The 25574-nt window shown below is 34.4% G+C and overlaps 1 protein-coding gene across 1 annotated transcript in view; it reads left to right on the top strand.

Annotated features, from left to right (window-relative positions):
* ORC2 (origin recognition complex subunit 2) overlaps window positions 1-22431 on the top strand; it is a gene marked incomplete at both ends in the record, with an annotated part of 28300 nt that extends 5869 nt beyond the window's left edge. The window contains 13 exons of the mRNA XM_084238220.1: window positions 3072-3164; window positions 4156-4187; window positions 6897-6957; window positions 8413-8606; window positions 9407-9505; window positions 11923-12032; window positions 13191-13323; window positions 14135-14231; window positions 16701-16847; window positions 17739-17910; window positions 20181-20242; window positions 20885-21003; window positions 22345-22431. Coding sequence (XP_084094346.1) covers window positions 3072-3164; window positions 4156-4187; window positions 6897-6957; window positions 8413-8606; window positions 9407-9505; window positions 11923-12032; window positions 13191-13323; window positions 14135-14231; window positions 16701-16847; window positions 17739-17910; window positions 20181-20242; window positions 20885-21003; window positions 22345-22431 — 1406 coding nt within the window. The remainder of the gene's footprint in view (window positions 1-3071; window positions 3165-4155; window positions 4188-6896; window positions 6958-8412; window positions 8607-9406; window positions 9506-11922; window positions 12033-13190; window positions 13324-14134; window positions 14232-16700; window positions 16848-17738; window positions 17911-20180; window positions 20243-20884; window positions 21004-22344) is intronic.
* Window positions 22432-25574: the final 3143 nt, after the last annotated feature.

The raw sequence follows: 25574 nt of genomic DNA, 5'->3' as shown, positions 1-25574 counted from the left end.
GGGAACAGAACAGGCAGACTGATGAAATACACTGCTGAGGGGAGCAGCGGGCTGCAGGAGAGGTCTGTCGCACCATCTGGGACCCTCGCTGGTGGCCGGGGATCGAACCAGCGCTGCATAGGCTGCGGGCAGCTTCGCAGCCCAGCACTCAACCGCTGCGCCACCAGGGGAGGCCCCTGAGTCATCATTTTTAAAGTTTTGAGGAAAGGATGTAGCAAGTGAAAATACTTTGAAAGTTAATGAAGTCCATAAATTTTTGAAGGTTAGGGAATATCAAAACATCAAGAACAAGGGAATAATAATGAACTACATGATAAAATATAACAGTTATTTAAGAGGACTTATAATCTAATTATAAAACATCTGGGTATATTGCTACATTGGGGTTTTTTAGCATTTAATTATAAGATTGTGTTTCTGAATATAATGTGAGTTAATCATTTACAAGATTCAGTGTTTCTGAAAAGTAGAATATTAAAAGCATTACTATATTAATATTAATTTGTATTGATGTTTCTTAATGTTCTTTACATCAAGAAATTGAAAGTTTTTCGATCTGTAAAAATGACTGAATTCTGTGTAGGATCTCTGATAAAGTAGCGAAGCTAATACAATTATCAGAGAGAAGATTAGATAGACACCAAGGCCAAAATGAAATCCTTGGATAATGACTCCAGGCAAAAGAATATTGGACAAAGAGGAAAGCAAAAGTAGAGTACAACCCCAGAGGAGTAATCAAGTAGAAGTTTTCTGAGAGGATGAACAACATGCATATCATTTTGATGATATATCTTATGTTTGTGTCGTGCATGTACTATAGGAAGCAGAGGTGTTGTTTTAGTTGCATTTTAGTTGTTTCTGAAAGAAATATACATCATGAAAAGATAGTTTTATAAATGATTTGAGACTGGTTATACTTTCCAGAGTTGTTTAGTTAAAACCTCTTTTGATTATGATGCTCTTTAGCTACTTTCTTTGACTCATTAAGAATTGCTGCTAATTGTGCTTACAGCTAAATATATCAATAAAATAGAATGCCTTCATATTTTAAAAAATTATAATCTGCAGAACATCATGTATTACTACCACTAGTATAAAGTTTAATTTAATGTAATTGGGCTAACCAAGATATAGGGCTAGAAATAGACTATGGGTTAGATTAGAGGTTTCATAAAATATAGAGAACACATTCAGGATGAGTAAATAAATGCAAACTAAAGAATAAAGGCAGAAATACCAAGTAGAAAGGACAGTGAGGTAATTCACCCAGTTTGTAGAAAGAGATGACTTTTTTTACAGTTTTAGGAAAACTGAAAATAGATTGGTTAGATAGGATCAGATAATAGCCTGGTAAGACATTATCATTAGACAAAAGATTTTATTTGAAAATTTCCAGTATATTGTAGACCAGTCGTTTTATAAAAACAGCACAAATGAATTATTAAAAGAATAAAAAACACACAAATTATGGCCCCATTTTTTTGTTAGTGGAATCAGTAGCTATACATGAATGTTTCTTGTTCTTCAGTTCTTCCTTTCTCCTCCTGAAGTTTAATATCTATTTAAAAGCAGATGAGAATTTTTATGTTTCAATATGAAACCAGAATTATTTCAGCAGTTACTTTTTACTTATCTAGCTTTTTGTTGATGTGAATTTTTTTCCGTATCTTGTGGAGCAGCAGTCTACAATCCAAAATGGTTTATTTTTCTGATATAAAGAGAAGACCAAGGAAAGGAATGAGCCTTAATTTAGGACAATGAAAATGAGATGGAATAACTACCAATAGTGGCCAGGAGACCAGGATAATGTCACAGAACTCAAATAGGGGAATAATTTAAAGATTTTAAGAACTCTAGTGAATGATATAGAAGACCAAGGAGATTAAGGAAAGAAGCCAGTGCATTTGTCAGGACAATCACGAGTAGTATGGGTCAGTTTTAGGTTAGAGGATAAAAATGGTGAACAGCTTAGAAAAAGTTTGAGTCAGTAAAGTGGCTTTAACTTATAAGAATGAAACTATTTATTAATTTTTAAAATATTTATTTGTTTATATAAGAACCAGGGTACAGGCCAGATGCACAGTAGGGTGAGAGGATTCAGCAGAGACAGAGCGGGGAACAGAACAGACAGACTGATGAAATACACTGCTGAAGGGAGCAGCAGGCAAGACAGGAGAGGTCTGCTGTGCCTTGTGGGACCCTTGCCAGCCGGCCAGGATCGAACCGGCACTGCAGAGGCTGCAGACAGCTCCATAGCGCTGTGCCAACTGCCTGCGTCACCAGGGGAGGCCCAAAAATGAAAGTATTTAAAAGGAAAAAAAAAAAGGAAATCATTTGAAAAATGTATTACGTTCCTCAGTGATCAATGTCCCAGTGTGTGTTTTTCTGGAAATGTATATCTGTTCCTTCAGTTAGGCTCATTTCCCACATGCCTCTCAGTGTGAGGATGTATTTTTAAAGATAAAAGACTGTATTTTTCATTTAAAACAGCTCCTTTTGTTTAGAAACCAACTATTTCATTGGATGCTCAGTTGAGGAAACAACCATCTATTCAGTGCTGTATTATAGTTTATGCATTATTCATGTGTATATTTTAGATAAAATATATTTTATAGGAAATTTAAGAGCTTTTAAATTATAATTTAAAAATATACAGTTTTCATTTAATTTTAGATTCCATTTTCTGGCCCTTCTTTCTTTCCACCTAGCAAAGAAAGATGTGCCTTAAATATGTATGGTAAAGAAATGCAGGGAGTATCAACTGGTCAGTGGAGAGATGAGGGAGTATAGGATTTAGAGAAAACAGTAAGAATGAAGTTAGTTCTTGTTGTTCTTGAGAGAATTGTAGATTATGGAAAGGACTTGAAGGTTCTTGTAAGACAGCAAATAAAGATGAAAGCATTGGTACTATTAAGATGGGTAGGTTTGTTTATATTTTTGATAATAGGGCACTGAGGTCTCTTTTTTTAAGGATTTATGTAAGTTAATTTACATAAGTAAATAAGAGTATTTCCCTTCTTTAATCTATTGTTTATTAACTGCTTTTTATTATTTCTTTTGTCTGTTTACAGCTTCAGAACTAGCAAAAACACCAAGAAAAGGTGCTACATCGAATTTGAAGAATGATCCAGAAATTATGATAAACATTCCTCAAAGTAGCAAGGGTAAAGTTTTACCTTAGATTTTTGAAGAGTTTTCATGGTTACTTCAAGTTATAGTATATTACCTTCTTTTTCTTTTCTAATTGCATTTATATATATTTTCTTCTTTTCTATTTTGAAAAATCATTCAATATATTGTTAATTCTTTAATTTATTTGCTTTTGTATACCCATACTTAACTGGTTGAAGTGCAAATTGAGAGGGCCAACTAGGAACAGTCTTAAAGCCCTGTGTTATTTGCTTGAGTTTTTAGCTAAAGAGTCATGGAAGACTTACTTTTATAAAAAATATTTGAAATAAGATTTTGAGGATTTGGAAATTTTATAGTTCATGGAGAATTGTGGAGCAGTTGTTTTTATTTTTTTATTTTATTTTATTTATTTTTTTAAATGGGGCGCTTTATTTTATTTTTTTAAAGATTAATTTATTTATTTATTTATTTATGCAAGCACTGGGTACAGTTAGAAGCGCGGAAGGGTGAGAGAATTCACCAGAGCCAAAGCAGGGAGCAGAGCAGGCAGAGGGACCGAAGCACACTGCTGAGGAGAGCAGCGGGCGGCAGGAGAGGTCTGCGCGCCATGTGGGTCCCTCCTCTGGTGGCCGGGGAACAACCAGGGATCGAACCGGCGCTGCAGAGGCCGCGGGCAGCCTTGCAACCCAGCGCTCAACCGCTGCGCCACCGGGGAGGCCCAGAGCAGTTGTTTTTAAATGACCCATTCCAACAAAATTAAACAGTGTACTTATTAAATAACGAATAACCAGGGTCCATTTTTTCTTACTATATGAATGCTACAGAAATGCAGCCCTAATTATTAATGGGAATAACATGAAATTAATAGTGACAATTCAGGTTCTAGGAGAAATGCAATTACTTGAGAATTTGAAATACATGGTGGCTTTTGGGTAGAAATTGCAGTTTTTCTTTTAGTGAAATTGGAATGTGATGAAAAGTGAAGTGTTCGTGTTAAGTAATGACTTTGCTTTTATTCTTTAGAACATTCTGCTTCAGATGAAGTTCAGTTGAAGGTAAGTAATTGACTAAAAGTAAGTGAAAACCTTAGTGATACAAAATAAAACATGGTAAGAAAATATCCATTTTGTCTCTTAATTTATATAGTGCTTTATAATTTACAGGTATTTGTCAATTAAATACCTAACTTATAAATGAAGAATCTGAGATTCTCAGAGGTAAAGTGATTTCTCTTAAGTTCACTTTATTAGGAAGGAGAAAAGCTAGAAAATGAAGTCAGGTGTTCTGCACCCAGTTGTGGTGTTTATTCTGTGCAGAACTTCCCCTGGATCTTTTCGACATAGTAGAACTGGCCTGGAAATTTTATGGGTTTTGTTTTGCTTTGCTTTTACTTAGAATGTTCTATTGTTTCTTGGGGTTTTGATCCCAAGATCATTAAATCCATTAATTCTTTTGTAACTTATATTTTAAAACTAAATTTGCTTCAGCAAATTTATTCCAGGGAAGCTGAACAATTTTTATCCTCACCTTGATTTCTTTTTTTATTATTACACTTGTCGAGTGATCTTGCTTGGATGTGAGAAGAGCCCAGATGGGCATAGACAGATACAGGATATTGACTGTGTGAATTGTAAGTGTTTCCAGGCCTAGGTAGTAAGAGATTTAGACATGCCTGTACTTTCTAAGTATCCCTTAGATAGCAATGTGAGTATAGATATTCTGGACCATGGTTACAGCCTGTGCAGGAATGTACTATTTAAACAAATCATGTCAAGCCTCCTTTGTCTTTAGTATTGATTTCTCTCTGTATTAACATCATATATATTGTATCACTCACTCTAAAAGAATTAAGCTTATTTCTATAATCAAATTAAGAATTTCGATATATATAGGATATAGTGTGTTCTTTTTCAAGTGGTGGATCATAACACATTAGTGGATCTTGTTGATTTCCCCAAGAGACTGTCATGAAACTAGATCAAACAATTGGTAGATTCTGCCACAGAAGGAGACACCATCACTGTGGCAGAATCTTAGTGCACTGTCTTGAAGGGGGAGTTCAGGAAAGAATATGTATAGGGTTGAGGATCTGAGCTCAAGGATCCTAAGCTGTGTCTTTAAAAATAAAATTCTGATCAGTACTAGACAAAGTTCATGATTTTTTTTAGGGTTAGTAGATACAGTGAACTGAGTCTTGATAAGTAAACTTGTTTGTAAGCAAGCTATTTGTTCTATTGAGTAATCTGCTGTTCTAATGGGAGAACAGGTTGTCCAAATGAGCTATCAAGATAAATTAGTTTGAAGAAATTTCTGTAGCAAACAGTGTAGTTATTTATTATTAGTTCATAGCCTTATCTTTTTGAGCAAATTTTCTGAACTGGTTATTGACACTTGTGTTCTCAGACCTGATAATTAAGTTGTATGTACACAAGTTGTCTTAGTTCTCAATGTTGAAGTTTGTTTAGTATGATATGACCTGCAGTTTAAAAAATGAAATAGATAATTTTCTATTTTGTAAGTATTATCTCATTAAGATTTGCTGAAGTTATATATGCACATGTGTACTGGATCAAGATGGCAAAATGTGAAAACAAATTTTGAAGATCTTGATCAAAAAGTTGGAAGTGTACTATATATTTTATAAACCTACTAGAATCAACACAGTTACTAGAGTACTGTTCTTAATATCCCAAATCAAAATTTATTAACATTTTTAATTATTACAACCTAAAAAAAACCCACAAGCTTAAGGTTTTTGTCACATTTTCTTATATCTTTTTGTCTGTGCTATTATCTTTTTGTCTGTGCTATTAAAAATTAACATATATACAACAGTAAGCATTTCAATATGCGAGAAATATAATGATGTTAAAGTTTATATTTTATGAAAAAAGAAAAAACTTTTTTATGCTTTTGTAAACTGTTTAAAAATTTAGAAACAGAAGTAAAAAGTATAAATCTGTTTCTTTGCTGCTCAGAGAACATAATACTTTAACACAGTAAATTTCTAACACATTAAAGGACCTTTGCCATATACATGGAAGTGCTTATTCCTTGCCTACTTATTATCAGTGTATAGTATTATCTTTTAAAAAAGCAAAATCTGGGCCTCCCCGGTGGCGCAGCGGTTGAGCGCTGGGTTGCGAAGCTGCCCACGGCCTCTGCAGCGCCGGTTCAATCCCCGGCCACCAGAGGAGGGTCCCACATGGCACGCAGACCTCTCCTGCCGCCCACTGCTCCCCTCAGCAGTGTGCTTCGGTCCTTCTGCCTGCTCTGCTCCCCGCTCTGGCTCTGGTGAATTCTCTCACCCTCCTGTGCTTCTGACTGTACCCAGTGCATGTATAAACAAAAAAACAAACAGACAAATAAACAAATAAATAAATAAATAAAAATAAAATAAAATAAAAAAGCAAAATCCTTTTAATCTGATAGGTAAAAAAGGCTGACATATATATGTATGTGTGTATATATATGTGTGTGTGTATGTGTATATGTGTATATATATATATATATATATATACACACTTTATAAATGCCTGAAATAAGTTTAGTAAATAAATCATTCTATGAATTCTTTGGCATTTGTTGTATTGTTTTCATTACTTTTTCCCCCAACATTCATTTGTCATTATCTTCTAGAAACTAGACTCATCTAGTTCTAAATGTTTTTTCTTTTCTAGCTTCTTTTACTTAGGTCCATCATGTATTTCCATGTTGTCATTATTATTTGACTATTTAAACTATCATTTTTTATTTTTAAACAGAACAATGACAAAAGCGAATTTCTGTCAACAGCACCTTGTGGTTTAAGGAAAAGATTAATAGGTATGTAATTTTAATACTGAGTTTTTAAACATCTAAACAAGGGGCAGTAGCGATTGAGTATATAGTTTCTAGTCTTAGATTATTTGTGTTTTTCTTTAGCCTACCAGTTACAGAGACATAGCTCTATGCCTCAATTTTTTTCATTTGTAAAATGAGGATAATAATGGTACCAGCCACTGAGTTGTTTTGAGATTAATTGAAATAAATGACAGCAAAGGATGTTTAGTGTAAGGCTTGACATTGATATGTGCTTAACAAGTGTTAGCTATTGTAATCTTTCATTACTATAATAACTGTTGTAACTATGTATGCTATTTCTTTTCATGAAAGAAAAGATATGTTCATATCCACAACTGTATATCCCTTAAGAGCAAGGACTATATCTTATATTTTTAATTCCAGCACTTGGTATACTATGTCTTTTATTTTATGGTCAGTGGATATATTGAAGTTAGTTAAAATGTCTCTCCAGTAAAGTAGTCTTTTAGTTAATTTGTTTTGAGACAGTTTGGAAGTGGGTCTGTTAACTTATTTAGAAATTTTATAATGAATAATTCTAAATGCTCGTTTAAAATGAATGCTATACAAAGCCAAGTAAACATGCATGCATCAGTGCCTTCTAGGAAATTTTAAATGGTTTTAGATTTTTAAATACTAAATTTGGGACAAATGACTTGTGGCTCTGTACATTTCAGAAAGATGTCAGTTTCTTAAGGTTGAATCCTTGACAATAGTATTAACTAACTTTGCTAAATTCATACTGTAGCCCTTTCTTTTCAAGGTATAGATTTCATAGGACCATTCGTTGATACTACTGTTGTAATCAGCATAAAAATGGTAATGCTAAGTGATTGGATGTCTGTGGCAATAAAAGATTATAGCCCATGTCCTTATCCCAAACATAAGGACTGCAGAATGGTTTCCATAACTTTAAGCTATCACTATAAGTAAAGCGTTTTCCTTCCTTAAGCGAGAATAATTGTACCCATAAACTTCCAGCAAGTCTCTCTGAGTTTTATCTGTCAAAAGTTTACATGGCCAACTCTAGTTGCACAGGAAGCTGGAAAGGCAAGTATCTATCAGATACTTGGGTTATTTGTCCTATAGGGAGGGGCGTATTCCATGTTAGCAAAATTGGAGTTCTGTTAGCAAGGTAGAAGGAAAGAGAATGGTGTTAGGTATGATTGGGAGTTTCTGCCACAGTTCCTGTGTGAGGCCCTATTAGTTGCTTTACATATATTTCAGTGTAATCTTTACAATGACTTATTAAATTAGACATGATCAGCTTTAATTGGTAAATGAGAGACCTGATGCTCAGAAAACTTACATAGCTAGTTCTGCTGAAATCATCAGCAAGTAATGACAGAACCAGAAGTCACACTTGCGTCATTCTCCATGCTCTTTCAATTATCCCATAATGCTTCCTGTCAAACTGTCACATTTTCCCCTTCACAGTTACAAGGTCTTATTCTGACAGTGAAAGTGAATATTCCACTTCCAATTCAGAGGATGATGAAGAGGTTGCACAAGAATATGAAGAGGACACCAGTGAAGTCATATTGAGCAAAAAGATTCAAGCTCATAAACAAATAGTTTCAGCTCCCATTTGCAAAGAAACACCTTGTAAGAAAATAAAAAGAGATAAAACAGTAAGTGAAGAGAGACTTTGACCATAAAGAAAAGTTATGTAGTATCTCAAGGATAAACTACCCTGAGAGAAGAGTTCTGAATGGAAGGATCAACATAATTATTTTTCTTGACTTTTCTTTATTTTCTGAATTTTTTTCCCTCGTTTTCACAGTTGTTCAAGTGTCCTAGTATGAGAGGATTTGCTGTGATTGTGTGAGGCAAAACAAAAATTGTAAAATCTTTCTTCTTAAACTCTAAGAAGAAGCTGTATAGAACTTAAGAATCAGTTTTCTTTTTCTTTTTTTTTTTTAAAGATTTATTTATTTATGTATACAAGAACTTGGGTGTAAGCCAGAGGTGGGGAGGGGGGGTGAGAGGATTCATCAGAGAGAGAGGGGAGCAGAACAGGCAAATCTACTGAAATACACTGCTGAGGGGTGCAGCAGGTGAGATAGGAGAGGTCTGCTGCACCATGTGGATTGTTCCCTGGCCGGCCAGGGATCAAACTCATGCTGCAGTGGCTGGCAATAGCTTGATAGCGCTGTCTTTAACCCCTGTGCCAGCAGGGGGGCCAAGGAATCATTTTTCTGAACAGACTCCTTCAATCTAGTCACTTCTTTAACTTTTATGATCCTAAAAGTTATTCATTTTCATTACTGGAGTTAAATTTGCTTGGTCCTTTATCTGTGCTGTTGCTTCAAAACCAAAATACTGATTACCAAATAAAGAATTTCACATATTCTGTTTTATGCCACTGTTATTGTCTAGTTTAAAACAAATATCTAAAACTAAGAATTGATTTTGTTCTGTCCACCTACAGAGTGACTTAGTAGAAGAATATTTTGAAGCTCACAGCAGCTCAAAAGTTTTAACTTCTGATAGAACATTGCAGAAACTAAAGAGAGCTAAACTGGATCAGGTATGTTGCAAATAGTATTCTAAATTTTTCTTATAGTGAGCTAAAAAATTACTGTTTGAAGAGTAAGTGTGCATAATCAGAATTATTTTACAGATTAAACGAAGTGCAAATAGATGTAAAATAACTATTACATACATTCTTTTACATATATATATAGTAAAAGGTTCATTTGATTAGAATTCTGTTTGATATGCTATAATTATACATTTTCCCCTTATCAAATATCAAGGTCATTATTTCTTTGCTATTCATTTACCATAAATCTCTGTTATCCATTTAATCCACATCTCCATTGAACCTCACACTGGTCATAAAACAAAAGCTGTGATCCGACTCTCTCAGTTACAAACCTTGCAAAAATCAAAGAATTTTCTGCTTTTTGATATTATGGAAAAACCTGCCTAGTGCAGTAAGGTAACAAGGTTACTATATACCATAGTTCCAGTGTCTCATTTTATTAAAAAATACTATGCAGTTATACTTTTAAATTTTTTTTTGTTTTTTAAAATTTATTTTTATGTATGCATACAAGAACTGGGGTATAGGGCAGAGGTATGGGGCGGGGGTGGGGGTGAGAGGATTCACCAGAGACAGAGTGGGGAGCAGAACAGGCAAATCTAGTGAAATACACTGCAGAGATGAGCAGTGGGTGAGACAGGAGAGGTCTGCTGTGCCATGTGGGTTAGCTTCCTGGCTGGGGATCAAACTCATGCTGCAGTGGCTGGCAATAGCCTAATAGCACTGAGACTTTAGCCAGGGAGGCCCCTATACAGTTGTACTTATTGGGATTGACTTATACCTGCCTAAAAGAGGAGACAGAATTATCTGAGTAAGAAAAACTTTTAGTAGAAAGTGGGACTGATCATCTAAGTCAAGGAGAGATTGTTAATGACTCAAAGGTTATCAAGACTCTGCAAACTAGAATTTGGTGCAATTTTCTAAGATATATAGAACTTTTAACAGTTTTCAAGCTACACAATATAGGAGAATATAGGGAAAGCCTCTATGACTTTGAGAACATGGTGATGTGTGGTTGTATTTTTCTCTTCTCTTTTTTTTTGTGTCACCTAGCTCATTAGTTTTGAGATAAGGTCATAGGCAATTTTCCACAGATATTAAAGTTTGGAATGAAAGTTCATAAATGAAAAAACATTCCAGAGTGCATACTCAAGTGTGAATATCCTCTGATGAGTCTATGTAAATATCTGCTGGGAATGACACTAAGTGTTTTATCTGCTTGTTCAGGGCTTAAAATCCCAGGAGGAAGGAGAGAAGAAGAAGAAAAAAAAAACCATCTCCTTTAGATTTTATCCTATTTCTCTTTAAGAACTAAGTGGATAAATAAAAACTGTATAGGCCAGAGTGTCTGGAATGTTTATTGTGGATCTAGTCTTCAGTGTTAAAAGAATATTTTACCTTAAAGGTAGAATCATGAGAACATGGAATATAGTACCAGGGTAAAAGTACATATACAGCCTTTTCTGGACTTTTCATTTCAAAAAGTGAACTATGGTTGATTCACCTGCATAAATGTCCAAGTGTTGGGTAGAGGGCAGTGCACCTTCCTTGGCTTAGTTACAATATTGTTTTAAGAACTCTGTCCTACTTATCAAAAATAATGGATTCTTTAGAAATGGTTTTTGTGGCTATTAATGGCTAAAATGTATACTTTCTTTGCCTTTTTGTCAGATTGGCAGCTGTCACATAGTTACCAGGAAGATGCAGTTCTAGTTCTTAAAATTGAATTAGCCCGATTTTTGAGAGGGAATATGTGGAAGAGAATAGATTACGTTTTCTCTCAGTTGATACATAACTATCTTTGATTACCAGCAAAGATATAAAATCATTTTCATGTAAGTAGTCAGTAAATTAAGGCTTAGTTCAGGAAAGAAAAAAAGAAGTAGCTTTGGGAAGAGAAGCAGTGATACAGGTTTATTTTACTAATGATAATGGTAAATTATAAGAAAGTTTAATATTTATGAGGACCAATAATGAACTGTTACCTTAAACTTTTACATTCTTTCAAATCCTTAGATTTTTAAGAGTTTGGATTTGTTGCCAAAACTGGGAAACAGGTTTACTAGTTCACCTCCTTATGGTAGTGATCTTTTTAGAAATTAAAGCCTTGTATTTGGAATTTAAAATCATGCAAATGGCTCTAGACAAAACAGGGCAAATTCTTTATTGTTATTTTATATTTATAATATGTATTAAACATTTTTAGGAAAACCCTTCAAATTATATTTGAAATATGTATGTTCAATTGATACATTCTTTACCAAATATGATTAAAGTTACATATCCATTAATGACCTATACTAATCTTTACCTCTGTGGAAATATTCTTAATTTGGATTGATTTGATGTACATGGTTTGAGAGTGATTATATTTCCTTCCTCTATTTTTTTTTTTTCAGGAAACTTTGCATAACTTACTAAGCAAGGTTTCACCTTCCTTTTCTGCTGAACTAAAACAACTAAATCAACAATATGAACAATTATTTCATAAGTGGATGTTGCAGTTACAGTAAGTACTGTTCCCTTTGTAAGCCCTTGTAAAATAAAGAATAATATGTATTTACATGTGTTAAAAATAGATGTTCTGATTATATGCCTTATGTAGAAAGTCATATGACTCATCTTAGGAAAATTTTTTTTTTTTAATTTTCAACCAAAAATCTATTTAAAAAATTGTCTTTTCTAATTTTATCAAATGTGAAAGCCGTTGATAAAATGTTACTCAAAAAAATCTGAAAATTATGAAATTATACTTTAGTTTTACCCCTAGTGCTTAGTGTTCTGGATCATTCTTATTTACTTACTTGGCTTTGGTCACAGGAATAACTCCCATATCTGTATCTCCAGCCCAGTCTCACTTTTCCACAGCAGACACAGATCTCTGAATATATATTTTAGGTGTCCGTGTGGATGTGTCCTATGAAAATTCAGTATGCATGAATTTTATCTTAAATCCATCATTCCTTCCTGCCCCCACTGCTCAACATAGTGAATGTCATCTCATTCATGTAGTTGCCTAGGCCAAGAAAACAGTTACTTATTTTCAGCCTCGACACATTATATTTTTTCCCATGACACCTATGGAAGTCCATTGTCTTTGACAGTTTTTGCCTCCTTCCTATCCATTCGTCACACTCAGCCATTGTAATCTTTATAAAAAGATGATGTTACTTTCCTATTTAAAACCTTTCAGTTAACACCTGACTAGTTACTTTTAAATACTCATTGTCCTTAGAATAAAATCTAATGTCTTAACATGGCCTTTGTGATGCGGCCCCTGCTTACTTTTCAGTTTAATCTAGCACTTAAAACTGTTTCAGCCTGTATAGCCTTTGATTGTGTATACCTACATGTTCTCTGTAGCTTGTAGGCACCTGTCACTTGAAAGAGATTAGGAACTATAAAGAAAGCTACTTTCTTATAGTTGGAACTATAAGCTTGGTGTACAGATAACAAAATTGTGCTTTTACCTGGGTAAGCTGGGAATCAATATAGTTTTTTCAGCCATTTCAGTTCTTCCTCTATTTTTTTTTTGAGAAAGCATACAAGCATACATTGTACAACTCCCTCCATTCTTTATAAGCTTAAATTAAGAGAACTGATTTAATTATAAATTTGCCAATAAGATATACTGAACTTTAATTTCATGAATACTTTTTCCTAACAGCCTGGGCTTCAACATTGTGCTTTATGGTTTGGGTTCAAAGAGAGATTTATTAGAAAGATTTCGAACCACCATGCTGCAGGATTCCGTTCATATTGTCATCAATGGCTTCTTTCCTGGAATCAGTGTGAAATCAGTAAGTTTCAAAAATGTTAAAGGAAATACTAAATCCCCTGCCGATCCATATCCCCACATTAAGGAGGATGCTACTTCCCACCCGGGAGCATTTCAGTTGAAAGAATTTTTAGTTTCCACTTTAACCCTAGTAGGGTTGTGTGATGCTTAGGATCATGTGTTTAGACTCAGAGGGTTACAGCTTTGAATCCCTATCTTTGAATTTCCTAATTTGCAACTGATAATGTATCACACCTTCAGTAAATGGTTGCTTTGTTTACTACACTGGTAGTTCTCTGAAGCGAGGATTATGAGACAGTTCAATTTTGCTATGCTTCTGTGTCATTTTGGTAATTTAAAAATATAATAATTTGTAGTTTTTTAATGTATCATAACAGATCATTTTTTTTACTCCAAATGTTCATATTTATTTATCACTTGAAAATTAAATCTTTTGAATACTAAATATTGGCCAAAGTATTGTGCCTTTTAAAGTGTCCTTAATGTTTGTTTCTTATTTCCTTTAGTAAGTTTATAGTTTTCTAATGTTGCTCATATTGGGGAGGGGGTGGTTGCTGTCCTCTTATATTTTTGCTCTTTTCCCTGCTTCCTTTTAGCCACTTATGCAAAATAAAAAAATTTTAAAAATCAGATATCACTTAAGTACTAGTAGAATTTTTAAAAATGGCTTTTCAAAAAAAATGGCTTTCAGACTTGGTGGCCAATCCAAAATCATTTTAATTTATAAAAAGGATTAATTTGTTAGTTTTATTTTTCCTTGTGTCAGAAAAATGATTTATCATCAATGTACCTCTTCCACTTTTATGACATAGATCCTAAATTCTATAACAGAAGAAGTCCTTGATCATATGGGTACTTTCCGCAGTGTACTGGATCAGCTAGACTGGATAATAAACAAATTTAAAGAAGGTAATGTGAAGTTGATGCTGTGGTCTTAGGGTGAAGCTAAGCCCACTCTTCTGTTTATTCCTGTGTTGGTATACACAAAAATGACGATTATTTTAATAATGGTTTCTATTTCCTAAAATAATGTGTACTGTCTTCTGTGAACTTTTTCTGTGAACTTGACTTACCTAATAGAAAAGAATTACTCATACTATCTTGAGTTTGTATAGCCAAAGATTCAAATTCAGAATGATTTTGTTTTGCTAGTATGAAATGCCTCCCATTGACTGATGTGTCTTTGCCTGATATCTTTGTATCGTTGAATATTTTTATAAAGCATTCTTACCTCCTTATTGTGAGTAAATATCAATATCACTGTACATAAATAATTTCATATACTAAAATATATAATCTCTTAATGTGATTGTTTTGGTCATGTGAGCATTTCAGAAATTAGATATAAAATTATTTAGGCTCACAATGGTCATTTCATCACTGGTTGCAACTTAAAATGAGTAATTGATAATGCTTAACTGAGTCAATGGATAATTTTTATATTATTTGTATGTTCATTAAAATAGTGCCTATGTCGGGCCTCCCCGGTGGCGCAGCGGTTGAGCGCTGGGTTGCGAAGCTGCCCGCGGCCTCTGCGGCACCGGTTCGATCCCCAGCTGCTCCTCGGCCACCGGAGGAGGGTCCCACATGGTGCGCAGACCTCTCCTGCCGCCCGCTGCTCCCCTCGGTAGTGTACTTCGGTCCTTCTGCCTGCTCTGCTCCCCACTCTGGCTCTGGTGAATTCTCTCACCCTCCTGCACTTCTGACTGTACCCAGTGCATGTATAAACAAACAAACAAAACAAATAAATAAATAAATAAAAAACATGCCTCTATTAAAAAAAAAATTAAAAAAAATAGTGCCTATGTCATTTTATTCTATATATTTATATTTAACATGTATTATACATGTTAATATTGTTATAAGCATATATTTATATAAAATATATAATTTAGTAAATAAATATAGATATTAAATTATATGGTTTAATATAGTTTAATAGATATATTTTACATAAATATAAATATTACATATTTTAAGATTTATTTATGCATACAAGAACTGGGGTACAGGCCAGAGATGTGGGGTGTGAGAGGATTCACCAGAGACAGACTGGGGAACAAAACAGGCAGATTGACCGAAATACACTGCTGAGGGGAGCAGCAGGCGAGTCAAGAAAGGTCTGCTGCGCCATGTGGGTTGTTCTGTGGCCTGGGATCGAACCTGTGCTGCAGAGGCTGCGGACAGCTCCATAGGTTGAGTCTCAACCCCTTGCGCGACCAGGGAGGCCCAATATTACATATTATTTTAAATTATACGATCATATATAATTATATGGGGAAATATAGGATATTGGATAATTTTATAATCAACATATTTTATATTTCAAACAAAATATAGTGTGCATTTTTATATAATCTATGTGCTATATATAATTTGAATCGATTGACTGGTGGACTTTGGAATTCAAGGAGACTTGGATTTTTAAAATGTATCATCTCAGAATCTTTGTCATTGTATTATCTCTCTTGCCCTACCCCCAGTGGAGGAGAAATTTGCTTGTTTTCTCTAAAAGACTTAACCTTTATCATAAATACAAATGTTTGCCCACTTCTTACTAACTCGTGAGAGACCAGTGACTATTTTTCATTTCAGTCACATTTACACTACCTATGATTACAGTGCAGTCAATGTAAGAATTTTCCTTACACATTTTTTCAATACTTTTAAACATTTATAAAACTTCTTCCATTTCAAGAAAAAACTTAGTTGATTCTACTACCCTTCCACACCATTCTCTATTTCATTATGATTTGAGTTTTTGAAGGCATTTCACCTTCTTATTTCCTCTAACCTTTCTTCTATACTACCTGAACTGTATGCTTGAACATGACTTGGAATTTCCTTCTTGTTTAATGAAATTGAGAGTTCCATCCTCCAGATTTTCCTTCATTGACATTTATGATATTTCTGTGACCCTCCTAATACCTTGAGCAATATCATAAATGCCTCTCCTCCCTTTTTTGGTTTTCTTTGGCTTTGGTGATAACAGTTTTCCACATTTTCTTTTTCTTCTATTTTTTTTTTTTTTTGTGGGGGAGTGTTTCCACCTTGCAATTCAACATGCACACATTCACCTTCAGTCCGATATGCATCTTACCTTATTTCCTATGCCTTATTACAACTGCTTTCTTTGTGGTCTAATTCATAATTCAGTTAAGTCTCTAACCACTCCAATCTCTGTTTATTTCCAAGTGAATATCTGTTTAAGATTTTATATTTTATGAGTGGTTGACATTCTCTCAAATAATTTGCATACCTTCAAGCAATAGTTATTTGTCCTATACTATTTTGATGTATTCTTTTAACAAATAGGCACTGTGTGGGTAGGGACTTCATAAATACTCATTAAAAAAATAACTGAATTTTTCTTTTTAGATTCTTCTTTAGAGCTCTTTCTTCTCATTCACAATTTGGATAGCCAAACATTGAGAGGAGACAAAAGCCAGCAAATTATTGGACAGTTGTCATCTTTACGTAACATATACCTTATAACATCTATTGATCACCTCAATGCTCCTCTCAGTAAGTTAAATATTGCTATTTTTGGTTTTTGAGATATCAGTCTTATAAAATGTTCTTAATGTCGAAAGCCACAATATTTATTGTTTTTCAGTACACTTTTTCCTCTGTTGCATGTTTAAAGACACAGGTTATTAAAGATATAGGTGGTGTTCCCAGTCTGATTAAAACATAATTACTCAAAATAAAAATTTACGTACCAGAGAATGTTTTACACCTCAGTTTTCATGAGAGAGATGAGGACCAACCATTATTTGGTCTCTTTCTATTCTGTTATTTTTTTTTTAATATTCTGTTATTGAAACATTTATTTATGTACTTAGAGACTGATAATTTTATAGAACAAAAGGTTAAATTGTTGCTTTTTAAAAGAGTGCTTTAGTAGCACCTATGTCTTCATTTTTTTTTTTTATTTTTTAGATTTATTTATTTATTTATACAGCACTGGGCACAGTCAGAAGCGCGGGAGGGTGAGAGAATTCACCAGAGACAGAGCAGGGAACAGAACAGGCAGACCTATGAAATACACTGCTGAGGGGAGCAGCGGGCGTCAGGAGATGTCTGCGTGCCATGTGGGACCCTCACTGGTGGCCAGGAATTGAATTGTCGCTGCAGAGGCTGCGGGCAGCCTTGCAACCCAGCGCTCAACCACTGCACCACCAGGGAGGGACCTATGTCTTTTAACTTATATTTAATATGCATATAGTCAGATGTTGATTGACAATGAAATTATACTTTGAGATACTGATTTGGATGGGGAAATGACAAAAATGAAGAAATTCAGGATTCATTTTTTACTTATTGCTTCCTTATTCTTTCCTAGAGTGGAATCTAAATAGCATGACAATGTGAAAATAATTGGTAATTCTTGTTTTATTTGATCACATGCTCTAGTGTGGGATCATGCGAAGCAGAGTCTTTATAACTGGCTCTGGTATGAAACTACTACATATAGTCATTATACTGAAGAAACCTCCTATGAGAATTCTCTTCTGGTTAAGCAATCTGGATCCTTACCACTTAGTTCCCTTATTCATGTCTTACGAAGCCTTACCCCTAATGCAAGGTAAGAATGAAAATTAGTTTCTCTCTTTTTAAGATACGCAATTGGGTTTGTTTTTTTTTTTGAAGATTTATTTATGTATGTATACAAGAACTGGGGTATAGGCCAAAGGATTCACCAGAGACAGAGCGGGGAACAGAACAAGCAGACGGACCAAAATACACTGCTGAGGGGAGCAGCGGGTGAGACAGGAGAGGTCTGCTGCGCCATGTGGGTAGCTCCCTGGCCAGCCAGGGATTGAACTCATGTTGCAGAGGCTGTGGATAACTTCATAGTGCTATGCTTAAACCCTGCACCACCATGGAGTGAGAGGCACTTCTGGACAAGGTGGCACAATAGTTTCACATTTTAATTCATCCCCTTTTGTCCAAACACAGTAATAGATAAAACAACAAAAAATTTTAAAAATAGAGTTGGCTGAAAAATACGAGCATCTCAGTGGAACAGAATGATGAAGCAGTGAGCTGAAGCCATAGCCCAACTGCATTCTGGAAGTAGAAGCAACATTGGCAGACAGGAATTTGACTTATGTGGTGTAAGAGAAGTGGCACAATACCTGTTATTGTCCAAACCTGGACATTTTTGTTCAAGACAAATGCTAAATCAGGCAGGATGGTAAAGATAAAAAGGATATAAAACAATACAATATGGTTTTCAAATGTATGTATCATGAGTGAAAGTTTTAAATGTGTATAAATATGAAAAATACCTAATTCAGGATAATATGCTAGAAAAGGAAGGAGGGAAAGGAGGCATTCAGAATCTTTTCAAGGGATTTTTTTGTTGTTAGCAATTTCTTTTCTGTTTATTTTTCTTTTACATGACTCATATGAGGTTAAAGAAATATACAGGGAAATTCTAAGCACTTTTCCCATTCCCATCCCCATGCCACCATCTCTCATCACACTGCAGTATCCAAACCAAGAAACTGACATTGACACTTTCCACAGAACTTACTGAGATTTCACCATTGATATGTGTACTCATTTGTATATGAGTTGGTGTGTGTTAACTCTGTGCAGTTTTGTCGTATGGGTAGCCTTGTGTAACTACTTAGCCACAACCAAGATACTCAACTCAGACACAAGACCTCCCTCATGTTAACCCTTAAACACTAATTTTAATGAATTTTGTTACTATATAAAACTTCTTTTGTACATTTTAAGATAAAGTTAGCATTGCATTGTTACTGAAATACGCATTAAATGGATAGCTAAATAAATTTGTTATGGAATTGGGAACAGAAAAAGTCTTCATTAAGTTTTACTTAATACACTAACTGGTAATATAGACTATTGCAAGTTGCAATTTATAAACTTAAACTGGCTTCTGTGCAATTGAAGTACTGACTGCGTCAATGCAAATATTTTTTAGTTTGGCATACCTAAATGTCTGTGCTAGCTTCTACACACAGACACTATTGTTTACTTCTGCAAAATTTTGCATAAGTATTGATTCATTCTGCAAACTCCAATATCATTTAGTCTTTTCTTAGTATAAACATCTTAACCAAAATTGAGCTGTGGAGTCAGTAACAGTACTTGATTGTAAAATGGTTATTTTGATTGTCTAAGATGTGCATATAGTAATTATTTTCTTGATTATAATAAAAATGGAAAAGTTTAAAATTTTTGTCATACCCAAGAACTACTAGGAATCTTACTTTATGGAACATAGTTTCTAACCCTATAATTCCACTTGATACTCTCCTACAGAAATCATTCAAAATATGAGAATATTCATGCAATTTTGTATATAATGTGGAATTAAAATTGGAAGTAATATAAGCATCCAAAACCAGTAGGGAAATGGTAAGTTAATGAAGAGTTTTTAAAGACAGGGAAATTCAGTCAGTGGAAAAGTGAAGCATAAATGTGCATGAATTTATGTGTTTCCGCCAGACCTCACAGCACAAAGATTTGAGAAAGCGGCATACGTCACTATGATCTCCACATCAGATATTATGGCTGTAATTTTAGGGCTATGAGATTGATATTTACGCTCTAGATTTTATTATGTATTCTAAGTTTTATATAGTGAACTATCTTACACTCTGGGAAATAAAAATACTCCTAGATTTTCTGTGAAAGAAAATAAAAACTGCTTTTTTTTAAGTAGGCCAGGAAATGAGACTCCTTTGGGAAATGAACAAAAAAATTAAGTTTAAACAGACCATGTATTTCTCCTTCTCTTTGTGTATTTTACTATCTGTTATCATTTGTTGTTAACATTGTAAATTTAAATTCTTATTTATTTTTTATTTTTCTCCCTAGGGGGATTTTCAGGCTACTAATAAAGTATCAGCTGGATAACCAGGATAATGCTTCTTACATTGGTATTCAATATTTATATTAAATTGTGTAACTTCTGTCTCACCCCATAAATTCTAATAATCCAGAATTTAATAATAGCATTGCAATTTTTGAAGGCTGTTGTTAGTGTGTCTGCCACATAGCAAACTTTCAAACCACTCTATAGATTATACTGCTGAATGGTCTGTTTGTCATTGTGCATTGATAGACAAACTCAGCTTCCTTTAAAAATTCCTATGCTATCTATGGGTATGTGTCTACCAATCACATATATTTAATACACTGGGCATCTTAGGTGATTAACTTCCCCTTGAGTAAAAATAATGTGTTGATTTGAACATTGAAATCACTTAGCACTCATGGCTTACTCTAGTTCCTTCTTTAAAGTCAACTTATTCACACTGTTAAAAACTTCCCACAGATTTGTTATAGTCACAGTTGATTTAACATGTCAGTTCTCATTAAAAAATATAAGCCAGTGTAAAATGCCTAAGTATTCTCTAGTATTGCTACTTTCAAAAATACTCACTTTTTTTAAAAACAATACTTAACTGCTTTTGCATACTGTGGCATCGATAATTTCTGTGTTCTTTGCTGTGAGTATCCATATAAGAACAGTGTCTTAAATGTTGTCTTAAGTTCACATGTCCTTTTGAACTCTCCAGGACTTTCTTTTCAAGATTTTTACCAGCAGTGTCGGGAGGCATTCCTTGTCAACAGTGATCTGACACTTCGGGCCCAGTTAACTGAGTTTAGGGACCACAAGCTTATAAGAACAAAGAAGGTGAGACTTTGGTACAACAGCATTTGTGACATAAATGCTATCTCATTGTTTTTTAAAGAGATTTATTATTTATTTATTTATTTTTAAAGCTACCCCTTTATTTATTTATTTATTTATGCAAGCACTGGGTACAGTCAGAAGCACAGGAGGGTGAGAGAATTCACCAGAGCCAGAGCGGGGAGCAGAGCAGGCAGAAGGACTGAAGTACACTGCTGAGGGGAGCAGCGGGTGGCAGGAGAGGTCTGTGCACCATGTGGGACCCTCCTCCGGTGGCCGGGGAGCAGCCGGGGATCGAACCAGCGCTGCAGAGGCTGCGGGCAGCTTTGCAACCCAGCGCTCAACCGCTGCGCCACCAGGGAGGCCCACTATCTCATTTACTTGAGAGAGAATAAAATCAGGTCTGATTACGAAACTGACATAATGGGTCACAAAAGTTCATTTTTAGGCAATGTGCTTAAGTTCTGTAGAAAAAGTAAGTACTCTGCTTCAGGGCAAAACAGGAAACTTGTAAGTTGTAGTCCAGAATAATAGGCCATTTGAAATATAATGAGTCAAATAATTCTATACCCTTCTCCCTCTTGTTCTTATATTCTTTTTTAAAGATTTATTTATGCATACAAGAACTGGGGTACAGGCCAAAGGTGTTGGGGTGTATGTGAGAGGATTCACCAGAGACAGAGTGGGGAACAGAACAGGCAGATTGACTGAAATACACTGCTGAGGGGAGCAGCAGGCAAGTCAGGAGAGGTCTGCTGTACCATGTGGGTAGCTTCCTTGTTGGGGGATTGAACTCGTGCTGCAGAGGCTGTGGATTGCTTCACAGGTTGTGTCTTAACTCCTTGCACCACCAGGGAGGCCCCTGGTGTCCTACGCTGTCCTACTTTTTTTAATCCAGTATTTATTGAGTACTATATATCAGGTATTGCACTAAGTATTAGGATACAGTAACAAGAAAAACCTAATTCTTTTTCTCATAGAGATTACAATGTAATGGAGATGGACATTCATTAATTACAAACATGTAAAATTTTAACTGTGTTGTCTTGTGATCAGAAAGTTCTGAAAGGGCTAATTAAAATAAGTGAATATGACCTAATTATGGATATCAGAGAGACTACGAGGAAGACTAAGTGATAACTAGTCACACAGAGAAGGGATGAGCATTCTAGTAGGCAGAAATAGCATGGAAAGAGAAATATATATATTACAATATATATTTAATATATATTTACAATATATATTAATGTAAAATATTAAGGAAATCAAATCTGTTTAACCTAGATTAGTATTCATATATATATCTCTTAGAAGCAACTTTCAGGGTATTGTTCTATCTTTTAGGGAACTGATGGAGTGGAATATTTGTTAATTCCTGTTGACAATGGAACATTGACTGATTTCCTGGAAAAGGAAGAAGAGGAGTCTTGAAGCTATCCTTCAGTCTTGAATCTTCTGTGGAAGGGTTGTACCTCGGCTGCCACTCCTCTAGTCTAAAGTGTTGTGTTTACATTCAACATTAGACTCTTTTTCCAGTGTACAAAATTTAAAATTGGGAGGGGGGAATGTCATCAGTTAGAAACTTGATTAGCCTGGCTGGTGTACCATCTCTAGTACTATGCAGTAATTCTCAAGTTGGGAGAAAATGTGCCTTTCTTTCATTACCTCTCCAGAGACTTCTTGCAAGAATGAACAGTGTGCTCAGGGACTATTTGGAACTGGATGCTTTTGAATTATTTTATACTAGAGATGATATCCCTAATTTTTTTGAGGGTCTTTTAAATACTCCTGGAGCTGATTATTTGTGAATGTACTTGTTCCAGAGTGTGGAAGTACAAAAGCATTGGCATCACATAATCTGCTTTATTTGCTGTTCTCTGTGTCAGAGTTGATGAGTGTAATGGAGGCAAAGATCATCTCTTATGACTTCAGAAATGGCTTAACAAAAGATGTAAGTTTGGGGAAAAGGTAGGCGATCCAGCTTTCTCCTTTAGGCTACAAACTGGTTGGGGGAGAGGGAGCATGACACTATTCAGTTGGGATAGTGAGAAAATCCTAACAAGTAAAGAGGGTGTATACCCATAGAAAGCACACAAACAATAATGGATCTACCATGATATTCAGAACTGTTCTGTGTCATCACCTTAATAATACAAGGGAGAAGCCAGGCTAGAAAACTACAATCCTAAATTACATTTTAGTCATTTTCAATACATTGGAAAATAAAAATTTATTCTTGTATATCAACATATTTTTCTTTCTTGAATAACATGCAAGTGGGAAGCATATTAATGGCTGACTAAGTTAATCTTGATTTACCAATTAGACTTAAAAACACTAAGATTTTTCAATGTTTTTCTTAAAGTGATGATTTCAAATCTCCTAAATACTTAATCTCCTAAATACAAACCTTTCTTCCTAGGAAAGAAATAAAGGCTAGCCATGGCCACTTGGTAGTCAGCTTAGTCTTCACATACGCTTTTAAATATTTCATACTTGGAAATAAAATTTTTCATTAAAATATCACTGTATTGAGTACTGTACTGCAACAACATTTTTCACCATTTCATACTTTGTAAACTTCTTTCATGAAAATAATCTTCTGAAATGCTTAGTTTTTTGAATCATTTGTATATAGTTAATTTATGTTAAATTCATGTATTAAGGGATTAATCTTAAGTATAGTTACTAATCAAAATATTTAAACATTTGTTCATGAATGTGATTCTAATTTTTTTTTAATTGTGCCAAAGTATATCAATGAAAAGTGAGTTTCCTTTCCATTCCCCAGTTTCTTAGGCCACCAATGATAGTTAATTCTTCCAGTGGTGTTTATGCACATGTCTTGCATAGAATATTTGTCTATTATCTCTCCTTTTAAAAACATAAATGGTAGCATGATATCCACTGACCTGCACCTTGCATTTTTTGCTTACCATATCTATACCTAGTTTATCATAGCTTTTACAGTATAAAAAGAGTATACAAAATCTTTAATGACCTAATGTGCAAACTTTGCATTTGCTCTTAAAAAGCTACTGGTTTATTTTTATAATTTTTGTGTCTATACTATTTACAAGTAGTATGTGTCAGCCATCTTTAATATTAATAAACAACAAGTCAATTTGGATAGAATCACTTTAAATTTACAGCACTGATCTTTCACTAAAACTCATGAAGTGTTTCAGAAATTTTAAAAGTGCATCTAACAGATCTGATGAAGATATTGGTAGGATTATTATATGCTCTTCTTTAACTTGTTTCAGCATTCATGTTTCTTAAACTCTTACCATATGAAGTGTGACTGCGAAGACTTCAACTGCTGATGTTAGTTCTTCAGGGAAGACTGAACAGACCTGAAACCTTGAAAGATTTTTTTGGTTGCTTTTCATAAATGGCAAAAAAAAAAAAAGGCACAGGGATATAGAACAGACATACTCTTCTAATTTGATGAAATACTGAATTCCTTGTGAAGGGAGTGCTAAATAACTTTTTTTTTAAAGACTTATTTATTTATGCATACAAGAACTGGGGTGAAGGCCAAAGATATAGGGGATGAGAGGATTCAACGGGGACAGAGTGGGGAGCAGAACAGGTGGATGTACTGAAATACACTGCTGAGGGGAGCAGCAGGTAAGGCAGGAGAGGTCTGCTGTGCTGTATGTGGGTTAGCTCCCTGGGCAGGAATTGAACTCATGCCACAATGGCCCCTAAATAACTGTTTAACATACTCCAGAACTACTGGATTCTAAGCATCAAGTTTAGGGTTTTAATATATGAATACTTCATTCACATAAAAAGTCCTGTGGGGTAACAGTGAGTGCTTTATCATAAATGGTTACATAAGTACCTTTTGTCTCAGGTTTTTTGTAACTATTTAGGAGGATCTCCACATCTTGATTTTTTAAACTATTAAACCATTTTAATTCACTGATTTAGAAGGCTCTGTGCTAGACAGAAATTGTGAGGCTATAAAAATGAAATATAAAATCTGAGGTTTTAATAATATTTAGTTACAGTATCCTTAATGTGTTAAATAAAGTAAATTTGAAATACCATTGCTTTGGAAAATATAAATTTGAATGTAAATACAAAGCTTATTACCAAATTCTTATAATAACACTTCTGTCATTTATCACTTTGGCCACAAGCCTTCTCAGGTATCTAGGTCACCATATTTATTCTCGCTACCCAAAATATAGTCCTTAAAACACCATCCCTTCCTAGCTGTTTAACCTATTTCAGTTTCCTCATTTGTAAAATGGGAATGATACCTATTTGCTTATTTATAAGGATTTTAAGTGCTTGTAACAGTACCTAGTACAGTGCATGGCACAAAACTAACACTGTATAAGCAATCACTAGTATTATTTTGAAAGCTAACCAACCTCATCCTGATTCTAAAATTTAGGTGGGAAGTTAGTGATATAGGAACAGGAGGATTATACAAAGAACTTAATCACACAGGCTACTATCTAGAAATACATGTTCCAGTACCCAATTTTTATTTTTTTTCTTTTTTTAAAAGATTTATTTACTGATTTATTGATTTATACATCAGTACCCAATTTTTA

This window comes from Talpa europaea (genome assembly GCF_964194135.1).
Source record: "Talpa europaea genome assembly, chromosome: 1".
Classification (NCBI taxonomy): Eukaryota; Metazoa; Chordata; class Mammalia; order Eulipotyphla; family Talpidae; genus Talpa; species Talpa europaea.
This window is presented reverse-complemented; position numbering and strand designations above follow the sequence as displayed.